The sequence below is a fragment of the Mustela nivalis genome (assembly GCF_964662115.1).
Source record: "Mustela nivalis genome assembly, chromosome: 11".
In the NCBI taxonomy this organism is placed as follows: Eukaryota; Metazoa; Chordata; class Mammalia; order Carnivora; family Mustelidae; genus Mustela; species Mustela nivalis.
The window spans coordinates 41,235,416-41,248,732 of NC_139030.1; the positions used below are offsets into that span (position 1 = coordinate 41,235,416).

At 38.9% G+C, this 13,317-nt stretch overlaps 2 protein-coding genes across 2 annotated transcripts in view; both read left to right on the top strand.

Moving 5' to 3' along the window:
- Positions 1-13,317, top strand: part of LOC309843473 (titin-like) — a 275,519-nt gene that overhangs the window by 55,351 nt on the left and 206,851 nt on the right. The window contains 1 exon segment of the mRNA XM_082688984.1: positions 10,344-13,121. Coding sequence (XP_082545110.1) covers positions 10,344-13,121 — 2,778 coding nt within the window.
- Positions 44-8,408, top strand: LOC309843779 (uncharacterized protein). The gene is made up of 2 exons (XM_082689524.1): positions 44-122; positions 265-8,408. The coding sequence occupies exon 2, from the start codon at positions 351-353 to the stop codon at positions 6,693-6,695; it is 6,345 nt and encodes a 2,114-aa protein (XP_082545650.1). The 5' UTR covers positions 44-122; positions 265-350; the 3' UTR covers positions 6,696-8,408.

Here is a 13,317-nt window from a genome sequence, read left to right on the forward strand (position 1 = left end):
ATGCATTTTTGCTTGTTCAAGAAGAAATTTCAACAGTCTGAAGAAAAGACCAGACAACGAACGATTTTCGTGTCAGAATCTTTTAAACAGAGCATGGTGTTGCGTTTATTCGAACAAATATGGTGAGTGAATTTTTTTTATGGATTTGTGAGAATCTGTAGCATGCATTTTATTCTATTTCCTATTTTGCAATTTCATTTATTTTCAACTTTTTCAAATACTATGGAAAATAGTAAAATGCTTTATAAATTACTTTTTTTTCAGAATTGTTCTCCGAGGGGGAATCTGAACATTCCGAAAGAGATACACGCGATGCCTTTTCAGATTCTGAAGACTTAGACCACAGCTCCATGGCTGCTAAAAGATATGCAAGTCGAATATCATCTACGAGCTCCTGGCCTGAATATTTCAAGCCTTCTTTTACCCAAAAACTTACTTTCCAATATGTTTTAGAAGGGGAACCTGTTGTTTTTACGTGTAAATTAATTGCTTGTCCAACTCCAGAAATGACTTGGTTTCATAACAATCGGCCCATCCCAACGGGTCTTCGACGGGTTATAAAAACTGAGAGTGATTTACATCATCACTCTTCCAGCTTAGAGGTTAAAAGCGTCCAGAGCAGAGATTCTGGAAGTTATAGATTATTAGCAATGAATAGTGAAGGGTCGGCTGAATCGACGGCATCATTGCTTGTTATGCAAAAAGGGAAAGATGAGAAATGTTTAGAATTTCTGAAAAGGGCAGAGCAGACACATGGAAATACGGAGGCTTTAGCTGAAAGGAGAGAAGACAGGATAGAGGTTGGCCTGAGGTTTACTGGTTCTCCCTTTAACAAAAAACAAGACGTAGAACAAATAGGAATGATGAGGACGATACACTTTAAGACAGTAAGTCCAGGCAGGAAAATGGACTTTCCCTATGAGGAGGAATATTTAGAAAGTAAATCTGACATAAGGGAATGGCTTAGCGTAGGTGAAAGCTTCCTGGACAAGGAGACCAAAATGAAGTTGCAACGTTTGCGGGAAGCTAGAAAAATGTTAATGGAGAAGAAGAAATTATCTGTTTCAGATGTGTCCTCTGAAATAAGCACAAGAACTCTGAGAAGTGAAACTAGGGATAAAGACCTTCTGTTCTCTAGAGAGGAGCTGGAAGGCAGGTTTGTATTGGATCTAGCCAAAAATAGGGATAAAGTAGATCATTCGTGTGAGGGGATTGTCCAAAATCCACAGGTCCTTCCTGATCAAATGGATCAAAATGTAGAATCTGGAGAACCTCCCCCAAGCTTTCAAACTACTGTTGATGAAGAAATCCTCCAGACTGAAATAAGAATGAGCCAAGAGGAGTTTCTAAGAGAAAGTCTCCAAAAAGACCATTTATATGGTAGGATTCTGGTAAGCGAGGATACCCATGGAAGAGAACTTGAAGAAATTATGACCAAAACTGAAATTGGAAGGTCCTCTAGACATATCACTGTTGTAAATAAGAACGAGGAAATGTTTGAGACTCCTGAAGAGGTGTCCCAAGTTGTACCACACACCAGTGAAGCTTTGGGTGCAGTTATAAATATTGAAGAAAATGCAGAGCTAGATAGTGAGAATGTAAGAAATGACGATTTGAGAGAAGTACAGCACTTTACTTCCACTGAAGCTGATGAATTTGAAACCGAGCAAGAAGGAAGGACCACAAGATTTTTGGAAAGTTCTTTCCAAAAGCATCCACAACGTTGCCCACCTTCATTTCTTCAAGAAATTGAATCTCAAGAAGTTTATGAAGGTGACAGTTGTAAATTTGTGTGTCATTTTCAAGGATATCCTCTACCCATAGTGACGTGGTATAACAATGATCTACCAATCCCACGTCACCGAGACTTTGTCACTCACACCTCGGAGAACTATTCAGTATTAACTTTTTCTTCTGTTCTTCCTCAAAATGAAGGCTCTGTTACCTGTGTGCTGTTTAACCAATACGGAACAGTAAAAACAACTGGTGTACTTAAAGTGAAGGCAAAGCAAGGACACGGGGTTGATACACGTACAGTCCCAGTGTTGTGTGAATACACTGATGAGGAAGAGGAGCTGGCATTGGTGTTTGACCAAACAAAAGGCATTCAGCCGTCTTGGAGACAAGACGGTCGAAAACATCTCCAAACCAACTTCCCAGTTCCTCCCTCTGCAGACGCAGAATTGCTTTCCTTTCCTGTAGAAATTCAGATAACAGCAGCTACTCCAACCCCAGAACAGGATAAAGAGTCAAGAGAATTGTTTCACCCTGAGGAGCTGGAACCTACAGTAACACCCCAGGATGAAGCTCCTCCATCACCAAAACACAAATTTATATTTTCTTCAGATATTACTAATGAGCCACCAAAAATGTTACAAGAGATGCCAAAGCATTCCAGGTGTAGAGAAGGGGATTCCATAGTATTTGAATGTGTATTGTCTGGTGAGCCTAAACCAGTCGTGACATGGTTTCAAAATGGGCTCCTATTAAAGCAGACCCAGAAGTTTCAACTTGAAGAAGTTAATTTTAGCCACAGATTATATATTAATGATATCAATTATCAAGATTCTGGAGAATATAAATGTGTTGCTCAAAACAGTTCAGGAACCATTGAGAGTGTTTCAAATCTGACTGTGGAACCGGTCACTTGTAGGGGGTATAGTCATTTGGAAAATACTGGTGGAATTTATACAAAATATTCCAGAGCTCAACAAATTCAGGGAGAATCTGTAAGGGCCCATTTTTATGATTATCCGCCTGGTCCTTTTATTCCCCAATCCAATATAAAAGAACATTCTGTAAGGGAATGTTTTCAAAGCCTTGAGACAATTGAACAGATAGATCAGAAAGATCAGGTTCGTTGCACATATTCTAGAGAAAAACTACCCAGATTTATGCAAGGTGCTTCTAGAGCCATAAAAATCAACAAGCCTGTCAGAGCCAAACTCATGCAGTGTCAGAGTGAAGGGAGAGAGGGACACATAGATGAAAAATCAAAGCTGTACCAAGCCGAGGGTACTGTTTATCCATTTGTTGATGATTTCAGTGAAGTTAAAAGAATTAGGAAAGAGGTAAAAATTGATTTCGGAAAAGTTGGTGATGCAGAAAGGGAAAATGTGCAAGAATACGCCCAAAGAGACTATTTACCAAATATCCAGTCTGAGAGAGCTTCTGATAGCTACAATCCAAAAGATTCATCTCTCATCATATATGAAGAACCCTTTGAAGAGAGACACTACCCAAGGAAAAATGTGAAGCATAGAATCATTGCATTTGAAAAGTTACAACATGTAGAAAAAGGAGTTCTAGAAAAAAGACTTACCAGGAAATCATTTGTCAGTCCTCCTCAGAGGAAGCTTGATGACAGAGACTTTCCTTTTAAGCAAAGAGAATCAAGATCAAGTAACCTAAATGCAAATATATATCAGGCAGAGACAATGTCTCCAGACACTGAGCCAGATTCATCTGACATTGTAATGAATTTAAAGCTGCTTTCTTCTCAAATGTATAAGGAATTTGAAGTACAAGAGGGGGAAAAACAGAAAGAAGTAGGTCTTATAGATCAATCTGTAATTTCTGGAAGGGCTGAACAGGAAGCACCCATTACATTTGACTTAAAACCATTCCACTCACAAATAGAAAATGCAGATCGAAAATTCCAAGCATTAGATGGTGGTCAACCCGAAGAAGCTGGTTTTAAAATCCAACATCCTGCTTCTGAAATAGCTGATGCTGAGAGCATTGTATTTAATCTAAAACAAATGTATTCTCATATAGGAGATCCAGCTAAGGAATTCCAAGGGCCAGAAACTCAGCAACAGAAAACACCTTATAAAGAAGAAATTGCCGGCACTGAAGCATCACAATCTGAGACACAAAATACCTCTAAAAGTGTGCTGAATAACATTTTTACCAGTCCAGAAATGTCTTCCAGTCATGAGTTTTCACATAGGACTGTGATGGAGAAGAGGCATTTTGATGAAAATATTCTTTCTTTGGAAAAACATACACAAGAACATAATTTAGAAATTTTAAATCCTGATATTTCTCTTAAATCTTTTTGTGAAGAAACCCACAGTGGATCATGGACCCTACTTCAAACCTCATCTCCTGATGTAGGAGAAACTGATATTTCTGAGGAAAACAGTTCTCTAGAAAATGGAGGTAGAAGTTTCATTTCACATTTGAAAAAAGCAGCAAGTGAGGGAAAGCTCTTAGAGGTCTATGAAAAGGAAGAAGAACACACTTTGGAAGCAGAGTCGGCATCATTTCAGAAGCAGGATGGAAGGACACAGGGATATGTCACTGGAATTTTGGGAGACCACAGAGGTGATGTTCACCGGGTAGCTGCATGCCACACAGAAGTGAGCCAGCGCTTTCCATTCTTAATGACTGAGGAACAGCAGGATCCAAATGAACAAATAAGGGAAAAAATTGATGCCTTTGGAAAAGAAAAATGTAACGAAGTTCAAGTTCAGAATGAAACTTCTGTCTCCACTACTGAAGGAGAAGAGATAGAAACTTGTTTTTCTGAAAATCTGCCTAAATTGGATGAGGCACGTACAACAGAAGTAATGGACTCTGAGACCTCTCTGACAAAATATTTACTTGCTGCTGGAAAGCACGAAGTTCCTCAAACGAAAGACACCAAACACAAGGCAAACCTTCTCCAGAGTGAATCAATCACATCAATGGAGGTTGAAGAAGTAACTTTCAACACTGTGTATGAATATTACAACCAACAACAGGAATCATTAGGTCGCCCATTTTCCCCTGAATCTGATATTTCGATTGATGTAGGAAGTATAAGCAGTGAAGAAATCTCAGAGTTAGATCAGTTTTATACCCCACCATCCTCTGTTGAACATTTTGAAACTCCAAAGTCTCCTGATTTTTATTTCAGTCCTTCAGATACAACTAAACAGTTCGCAACAAATTCAGGAGGTGAGACTGTGGAAAGAACTACAACTTTAGAGGAAGCTGCCGAAAGGTACTCTACACCTTCAGAAGGAGAGGTAGCAGAGAGATACTCCACACCTCCAGGAGAGGCACTGGAGAGATATTCCACACCCCCAGGAGAGGCTCTCGAGAGATATTCCACACCCCCAGGGGAGGCTTTAGAGAGATATTCTACACCCCCAGGAGAGGCACTGGAAAGATATTCTACACCCCCAGGGGAGATAATAGAGAGATATTCTACACCTTTAGGAGAAGAAACAGTTGAAAGATATTCTGTTCCTACTGGAGGACCAAATCCCATTGGAAACTTAAAAAGGTACCCATCAAAAATAGAAAGGGAAGACAGTACACCAAATGAACATTTCCATACACCTACAGAAGAGAGGAGTTCAGCTAATGAACTATGGCGTTCCGATTCATTTGGCACGCCCAGTGAAGCCATTGAACCAAAAGACAATGAAATGCCGCCATCTTTCATTGAACCTCTGACCAAAAGAAGTGTATATGAAAACACAACATTAGGCTTCATTGTTGAAGTTGAGGGCATTCCAGTTCCTGGTGTGAAATGGTATCGAAATAAATCTCTGCTAGAGCCAGATGAAAGAATCAAAATAGAAAGGGTGGGTAATGTGTGCTCTTTGGAAATTTCTAACATTCAAAAAGGAGAGAGGGGAGAGTACATGTGCCACGCCGTGAACATCATAGGGGAAGCAAAGAGCTTTGCGAAAGTGGACATAGTGCCCCAAAAAGAAAGAGCAGTGGCCCTCCCACCTCCAGTAACACATCAGCATGTCATGGAGTTTGAACTGGAAAACACGACATCATCAAGAACTCCTTCTCCTCAAGAAATTGTCTTGGAAGTTGAATTAAGTGAAAAAGACGTTAAAGAATTTGAGAAGCAAGTGAAAATAGTCACAGTTCCTGAATTCACTCCTGATCATAAAAGCATGATTGTGAGTCTGGACGTTCTACCTTCGAATTTAGCAGATCCAAATATGGCCTCGAGGGGGGAAGAAGGCAAAGATTTAAAAATTGATTTAGAAGTATTTGAAATGCCTCCTCGCTTTATAATGCCTATTTGCGATTTTAAAATTCCAGAAAATTCAGACGCAGTGTTCAAATGTTCAGTCATAGGCATCCCTAGCCCGGAAGTTAAATGGTATAAAGAATATATGTGTATTGAACCAGATAATGTCAAATATATGGTCAGTGAGGAGAATGGAAGTCACACCCTTATAATTCGAAACGTCGGTCCATCTGATAGTGCGACATACAGGTGCAGAGCTATGAATCGCGTAGGAGAGGCTATCTGCCGGGGATTTCTCACCATGGGAGATTCCGAAATGTTTGCTCTGCCAACAAAGAAAAGCAAAGTGACTTTAAGCAGCTTGAAGGAAGAGTTAGTCTTAAAGAGCAAATACTCAGGCAGCTTTTTTGAATTTCAGGTGGTGGATGGGCCTCCCAGGTTTATCAAAGGTATCTCTGACTGTCACGCACCTTTAGGCACAGCAGCTTATTTCCAGTGTTTAGTCCGTGGCTCTCCACGACCCACAGTTTACTGGTACAAAGATGAGAGATTGGTGCAAGGTGCACGATTCAGTGCTGAGGAAAGTGGCATAGGATTCCACAACCTGTTCATAACGAACTTAGGAAAAGATGATGAAGGAGAGTACAGGTGTGTGGCTATGAATGAGTCAGGAATGGCAGAGACCTGTGCAGCCCTGACCCTAACTTAGTATCTTGTGCAAAGTTTCAGTGCCTCCGTAATGATCAAATTGATTGAGTGCTGCCATATTTTCCAAATTATATAGGTCCAATAAATTTCCAAATAGGTCTACTTGATCTGAATTTGATACATTGAAAACCCCTGGGAAAACAGTCTCTCTCTGTAGAAATCTCATGTTTGTAGGATATGTAAATATTCTGTGATCTCAACTGTGGAACCATCACTGTGTCAACTCTGCTGTGAATCATCAAGCATGATTAAATATCTCCGTGGCTACCTAACCGTCTGTACCGCTGCTTTACCCTCGTTCCTCCTCCACAAAAGAGTTTCAGTAGAATGCGTTCTCTTTTACCAGATAAACTATTTACGTAAAGTAAAACATAAGATGGAAGACCGGGTCAGATGACCTCCCAGACAGGTTGTTAAGGTAATTCTCCTCTCTGCTCTGACTATTAAGTCATTTTTGAAATTGTAACCCTTTTGTATCCAAATCCAGGCTTACTGACTTGGACTTAGAATAGATAGAACAAATAACAGAAGCCAGCCTCACCCAATTGATAACTAGTTCTCTAATCTGTTTTACATTGCAACCATAATATATTTGTTTGGCTCTTTTAAAAACATTTTCATTATTAATATCCCTCCTCTTTGTAAATGTTTTGACTGTTGCTGGTTTTGAAGGGACCAACAGTGCTTTCTTTTTGGATGGAGTTCATCTAGACATTTGTACATTTGCAAAATATGCGAAGAAAGATCTTTCCACTTTTGGGAATACCTCTTTTTCTCAATTTTTAAAATATCATCAAATGTTAAATGCAACATTCACTTGATATTGACTTGGGGGAGAGGGGAAACTACTATATTACACTTATATAGAGATTTTAAAACTGTAGTCCAATTTCAGAATCTTTAACATTAGAAAATAGAAGGTGGGGCATTTTTATATCCAGCAACACAATAATTTGTATCTCAGATTATATGCAATTAACAAGATAATAAGCTTTCCTGTCATTTTTAAACTAACTAGAAATTTTTAAAACTAACTAGAAATTTAAAAGCATTCAAATTTAAGATATATGTGTCTCTAAGGTGACTTTATTTTTCAAAATTATAAAAAATTCACAAAACTCTGGACAGAGTATCTGTGTATCACTGTGAACCTAAATCTTCTCACATAAGATGTAATAAATAAAAGAAAATTCAGTTTTCTTACCTAAAAATGAGGAGTTAGACCAAAAGACCTCAGAAATAATTGTTCAACTCTGCGATTCTGTGTCATCCTAAAAGTAATGTTTCTTAATATAATTTAGGATTAACTTTAGTTTTACAACAAATGATGAGAAAATAATAGAATGTAGTAATGAAGTTACGAATCTTTCCTCCCTCCAACTCTGAATTACTCTCTGTTACCTAACAGCTGGATTTGTCCTCTGCATCATGTACCATGATCATATTAGAGATATTGCTTTTAATTATAACTTAAGCAATTTAAATTTAATTTTCAAAAGAATTCATATATTCAATTATGTTTGTTTCTTTCATCTAACCATTTTTTATTCCCACAGTGGGAGTCCCTTATAGGCTTCCCAAATTCAAGGAGCAGTTGAGAATGTGCAGAATATAGAGCAGTCAGGCTTACACCCCTCCTCACCCTGCCCCCCTAAAATATCTGTTTTCCTGTCTTGAGTCACCATAACTCATCCAGATAGATATACTATTGTTCCACAATAGTATATCTATTGATATACTATTCCAAATGATTGTGGAACAATCATTTCTGTTTCAACCAGTGAGTACATAGTGTCTGTGATAATAAGTATAGATATAATATATTGCATCATAAATCTCTAAAATAAAATTAGTTCTATAGTTTAGGGACTTTGGGATTTATTCTACTCTTAGTTACAAAATGGACATTTCAATAAATTAGAAATTCAGGTCATGACAAACAAGACAATGGCTGGCATAGGAAGGATAGAAGGAGGCAAGGGAGGAAGGAAGAAGGGAAAAACCTGGTAATGTCTTATTGAATTTAGAGGAAGGAAGGGTTTGATTTTGCTCATTAGAATTCTTATAGGCTCAAATGCAATGAATTGAGGATATTCAGAATAACAAATGACTGAAGGAAGAAAAATAAGCCTTGCCTTACTTACTTGGCTTACTTATTGTTGTAGATAATTAAATGAAATTTTTTTCTGATTCAGTGGCACATAACTTAAAAGCTGGGAATATTAATTTCTCTGATGCTGGATAGAGAATTCATTGTATTATACGTAGTAAAGTTTAGACATTAGCTGCAGCTACTACATGTACTTTTAACTATACCTTTGATGTTTCAGCACATTTGAATTTTATTTACTGTATTTTTTATGGTCAATACACCATGTTAGAAGTAAGAGAATACAACTGAAAATACTTCAAATATTAGTGAGTTGGGATGATTTAAATATTCACATTCATTCCCTTTACAGATATTTCGGGACTTCAAATGAAGGGACATGAGTAATAAATGTAAAGTTAAGTAGTCACCATTAGAATGTGAAATTAATCAATGGCTATGCAGTTTACTAATTTGAAATAATAAGTAACTGAATATGTATTCTACATGCCATTGGTAAATTTTGCCAGTGCATTTAGAACCATTAGACACTAGAGTTGTGCCTTCTGATGCTTCTATGCCAGCACAGAGAGAAATTAAGGCATGACTACTCCATATGATACAAGGGGAGTGAATTAATACAATAATAATTCTGCTTTTGGGTAAGGTAATAAAACTATTTTAACAGAGCTGTTCTACATTCCTACCAGATTTAGTGAAAAGCCTAATTCCTTCTTATCAAATTATGCCTGTCATCCGTAATATTGTTTAAAGAATATCTGTTATTCACTCTTGTTTTTCTGTTCAATAATGCTGTATAGGTATTTCTCACACAATAAAGTACAATCCCATTTTTAGTGTTGGAGTTATTTTCTTTCATTCCTGATTCTCCCATTTTATTGACTTAACAAAAAGCCTTATTATAAAAGCTCTGTTGAAATACTATGGCAATTTACAGGGACAAAGAAAGCAAGAATTTCTCTTAAGTGAAACCAATGATTCTCTTACAAATACAAATTAAGTATTTCTTATAGCCTCTTCTTCTTTTTTTTAAATAGCTTTAGTTTATAAGCAGTAACGGAAATATCAGTGTTTTATTTTGGAAATACTCAGTCTTCAGTTTGACAATGGCTATCATTCTTAACTCAAGAAAATTCTAAACATAAATAATAATTCTGGATCTTTTTGAATTTGATTTAAATAATTCTGGATTCTTTTATTTTAAAAATATAGGCAGCAGTTTTTCAAACTTTAGAATTGAGGTTATACCACAGAGAAAAATTCATAAAATAGCTTTAAAATTTATAAACTAACACAAATGAAGTGGATTGAAAGTTGCATGAGTACAGTATTTATAGTTATATAATATAAAATGAGCTAAGAAGTGTGCTTAGAATGTGAGCTTAGAAATGTGCTTTTTAAAACATCTTGAGATAATCTAATGATTCCAGGACTAAAGCAGAAGAAAGCCATCATCTGGTGCATAATTTTTTGACTTCTATTTTTTGTTGTTGTTAAATAAAATTGATAGTAAAATAATAATCACTTTTCCCCATACAGAGTTTTCTAGTTCTCTTCTGTCTGCTGAGGAAGAAGAATTCCAAACTTATAGCTCTGGCCTTCAGTTATCTAACAGAAATGAAACACTTGAACTTTTGTCTGAACCTCCAATTCATTCAACTACATTTGATTCCAAAAAGGAAGGCCATGTTCCAGTTTTCACCAAGGAAGTGTCAAATGCTGAAATAAGTATAGGGGATGTAGCTAAACTGTCTGTTACTGTCACTGGCATTCCCAAGCCTAAAATTCAGTGGTTCTTTAATGGAGTCATGTTAACCCCTTCTGCTGACTACAAATTGGTTTTTGACGGCAATGATCATAGTCTGATCATTCTGTTCACCAAATTTGAGGATGAGGGAGAGTATACATGTGTTGCCAGTAATGAATATGGACGGACAGTATGCAGTGCCTATCTAAAAATCAGTTCCAAAGGAGAAGGGCACAAAGAGACAGAACCAGAACCAGTGGAGAAATTTCTGGAGAAGTCTGAAGGGCCTTGTCCTCCTTACTTCCTTAAGGAGTTCAAACCAATTCAGTGTGCTCGAGGGCTCCCTGCTGTCTTTGAGTACAGGGTTCTTGGAGAGCCTGCACCCACTGTGTTGTGGTTCAAAGAAAACCAGCAGCTTTGCACCAATGTTTATTATACCATCATTCATAACCCGGATGGTTCTGGGACATTCATTGTCAATGACCCTCAGAGGGAAAACAGTGGCCTCTACGTCTGTAAAGCAGAGAATACATGGGGTGAGTCCACCTGTGCAGCAGAGCTGCTTGTAGTTCTGGAAGACAGGGACATGACCGATGCTCCCTTCAAAGCAGAGCCTACAACAGAGGCTGCTGAAGGTTTTCCATTAAAGGGTCTTGCAGTTGACACATTTGACTCAGAGAAGGAAATTGCAGCTTTTGTAAACAACACCGTTTTGAAAGCTGCTTCCATGGCAGAAGAAAACCAGCAGCTTGCTTATGAGCATACAGTTAAAGCCAGTGAACTAAGTAGTGAAGTTACGTTAGTGGCCAAGCACTTGCAATCGGTAGTCATGTTGGAGCAGAATGTGCCTGATCCAGAAAGCAGTAGGGCGCTTCTTTCCGTCAGCAGCACTGTTTGTACTCAGTCTATCAAGGAACTGTCTCCCAATTTACAGCTGGAGATGGTCCAGTCCCAGAAAACACTCAGCAAAGATGTCCTAATGCTTCAAGAGCCTGAACCACAGGTCGTCCTATCAGATGCTGAAAAAATCTTCCCAAGTGCTGTGTCTGTAGAAGAAATCAGTTCATTAACAGTGGAGCCTCTGAAAACTTTACTAACTGAACCCGAAGGGAGTTATCCACAGTCTTCGATAGAAGACACTCCAGCCCATTCATATCCAACCTCTATGGCTGAGGAAGAGCTTTTACCAGAAGAAAAGACAGTGTCTTCAATGGACAAAGAGCAAAGACTGACCCTTCCCAAGCAAGACACACCACGTGCTCTCACACTGAGTCAGAGCTTAGCTGAGGGAAGCATGGAAAGTCTTAAGGGTCCTGAGGTCATCACCTCTGAGGTCAACCGGGAGCCCCAGGTCCCTTCAGAACACACATGCAGAGAAGATGAAATTCTGATGGAAAGTGCAGATCAACTGGAAAGCACAGGGCAAGAACATGCAGCCAGGACTGAGGAAGGCAAGTCCTTAAGATTTCCACTACTGTGTGAGGAAAAGCAGGTACTTCTCAAGGAAGAGCATTCTGATGACTTAGTCATGCCCCTGAACCAAACCAGTGAGTGTAAGAAAGAGCCCTTGATGGTCAATGGAGTGCAAAATGTGCAGGCAAGCGACACTCTTTCTAAGGAAAGGTTGCTTCCTGGAATTCCAGAAGAACAACGATTAAACCTCAAAACTCAGATCCGCAGGGCTTTGCAAGCAGCAGTGGCCAGTGAGCAACCAAGTCTGTTCTCTGAATGGCTAAGGAACATTGAAAAGGTGGAGGTGAAGGCCATAAAATTCACCCAAGAGCCCAAGCGCATTCTGTGTACCTACCTTATTACCTCAGTGAAGACTCTAACGGAAGAATTAACCATTGCTATTGAAGGCATTGATCCTCAAATGGCTAACTTGAAAACTGAGCTTAAGGATGCTTTGTGCTCTATTGTGTGTGAGGAAATAAACATCTTGACAGCCGAGGGTCCCAGAATCCTGAAGGGAGCCAGAACAGGCCCGCAGGAAGAGATGGGTCCTTTTCCAGATTCCCAGAAGGTTGACACAGTCTGGGAACCAGAAGTCAAATCTAAACATCTTGTCTCTGCAGAAGAGGTCAGCTATTTTCATGTGGAAAGCCAGGTCAAAGTTGCGGATACCACACCTGTCCCTGATGATGTTGTTCCAGCTCCTCCTAGCCCTGATGAAAAACAGGATGAGTCCCCAAAGCCGTCAGAGGAAAGAAAGAAGTCCCCCGGAAGTGGTACCGGGGAGGCTGGCCTAGGAGAGCTACAGGAAGCTGAGGGCAGCGTAGTTGAAGGGAACGGTCCTGTCATTCACACGCCCTTGGTGGACACTACTGTGGAGGAAGGTGACACTGTAAAACTCACATCATCCATAACAAAGGCCAAAGAGGTGAATTGGTATTTTGAGGGCACACTGGTGCATTCAGATGAAAAGTTCAAGTGTTTACAAGATCAAAATACATATACGTTAGTAATCGACAAAGTAAATACAGAAGAACATCAAGGAGCATATACCTGTGAGGCCTTGAACGACAAGGGAAATGCAGCAACTTCAGCCAAACTCACTGTAGTCAAAAGAGGTTGGATTTTAAGGATGAGGGGGCTCAAGCTCTAACGTTCACTGGATCGTAATGATTTAGTTTCCATCACTGAGTTTTCACTTACCTGCCTCTGCCAGAATGTGATTTGTGTAGAGTAAGAATGAAACCACAGACATAATCATGGTTATTAATTCTTTTCCTTTTTCCGTACTGCCTTGCAAGGTCATACATTATC

Coding starts and splice junctions, on each gene's coding strand:
- LOC309843779 (XM_082689524.1), top strand. CDS start 351: ATGGCTGCTAAAAGATATGCAAGTCGAATATCATCTACGAGCTCCTGG.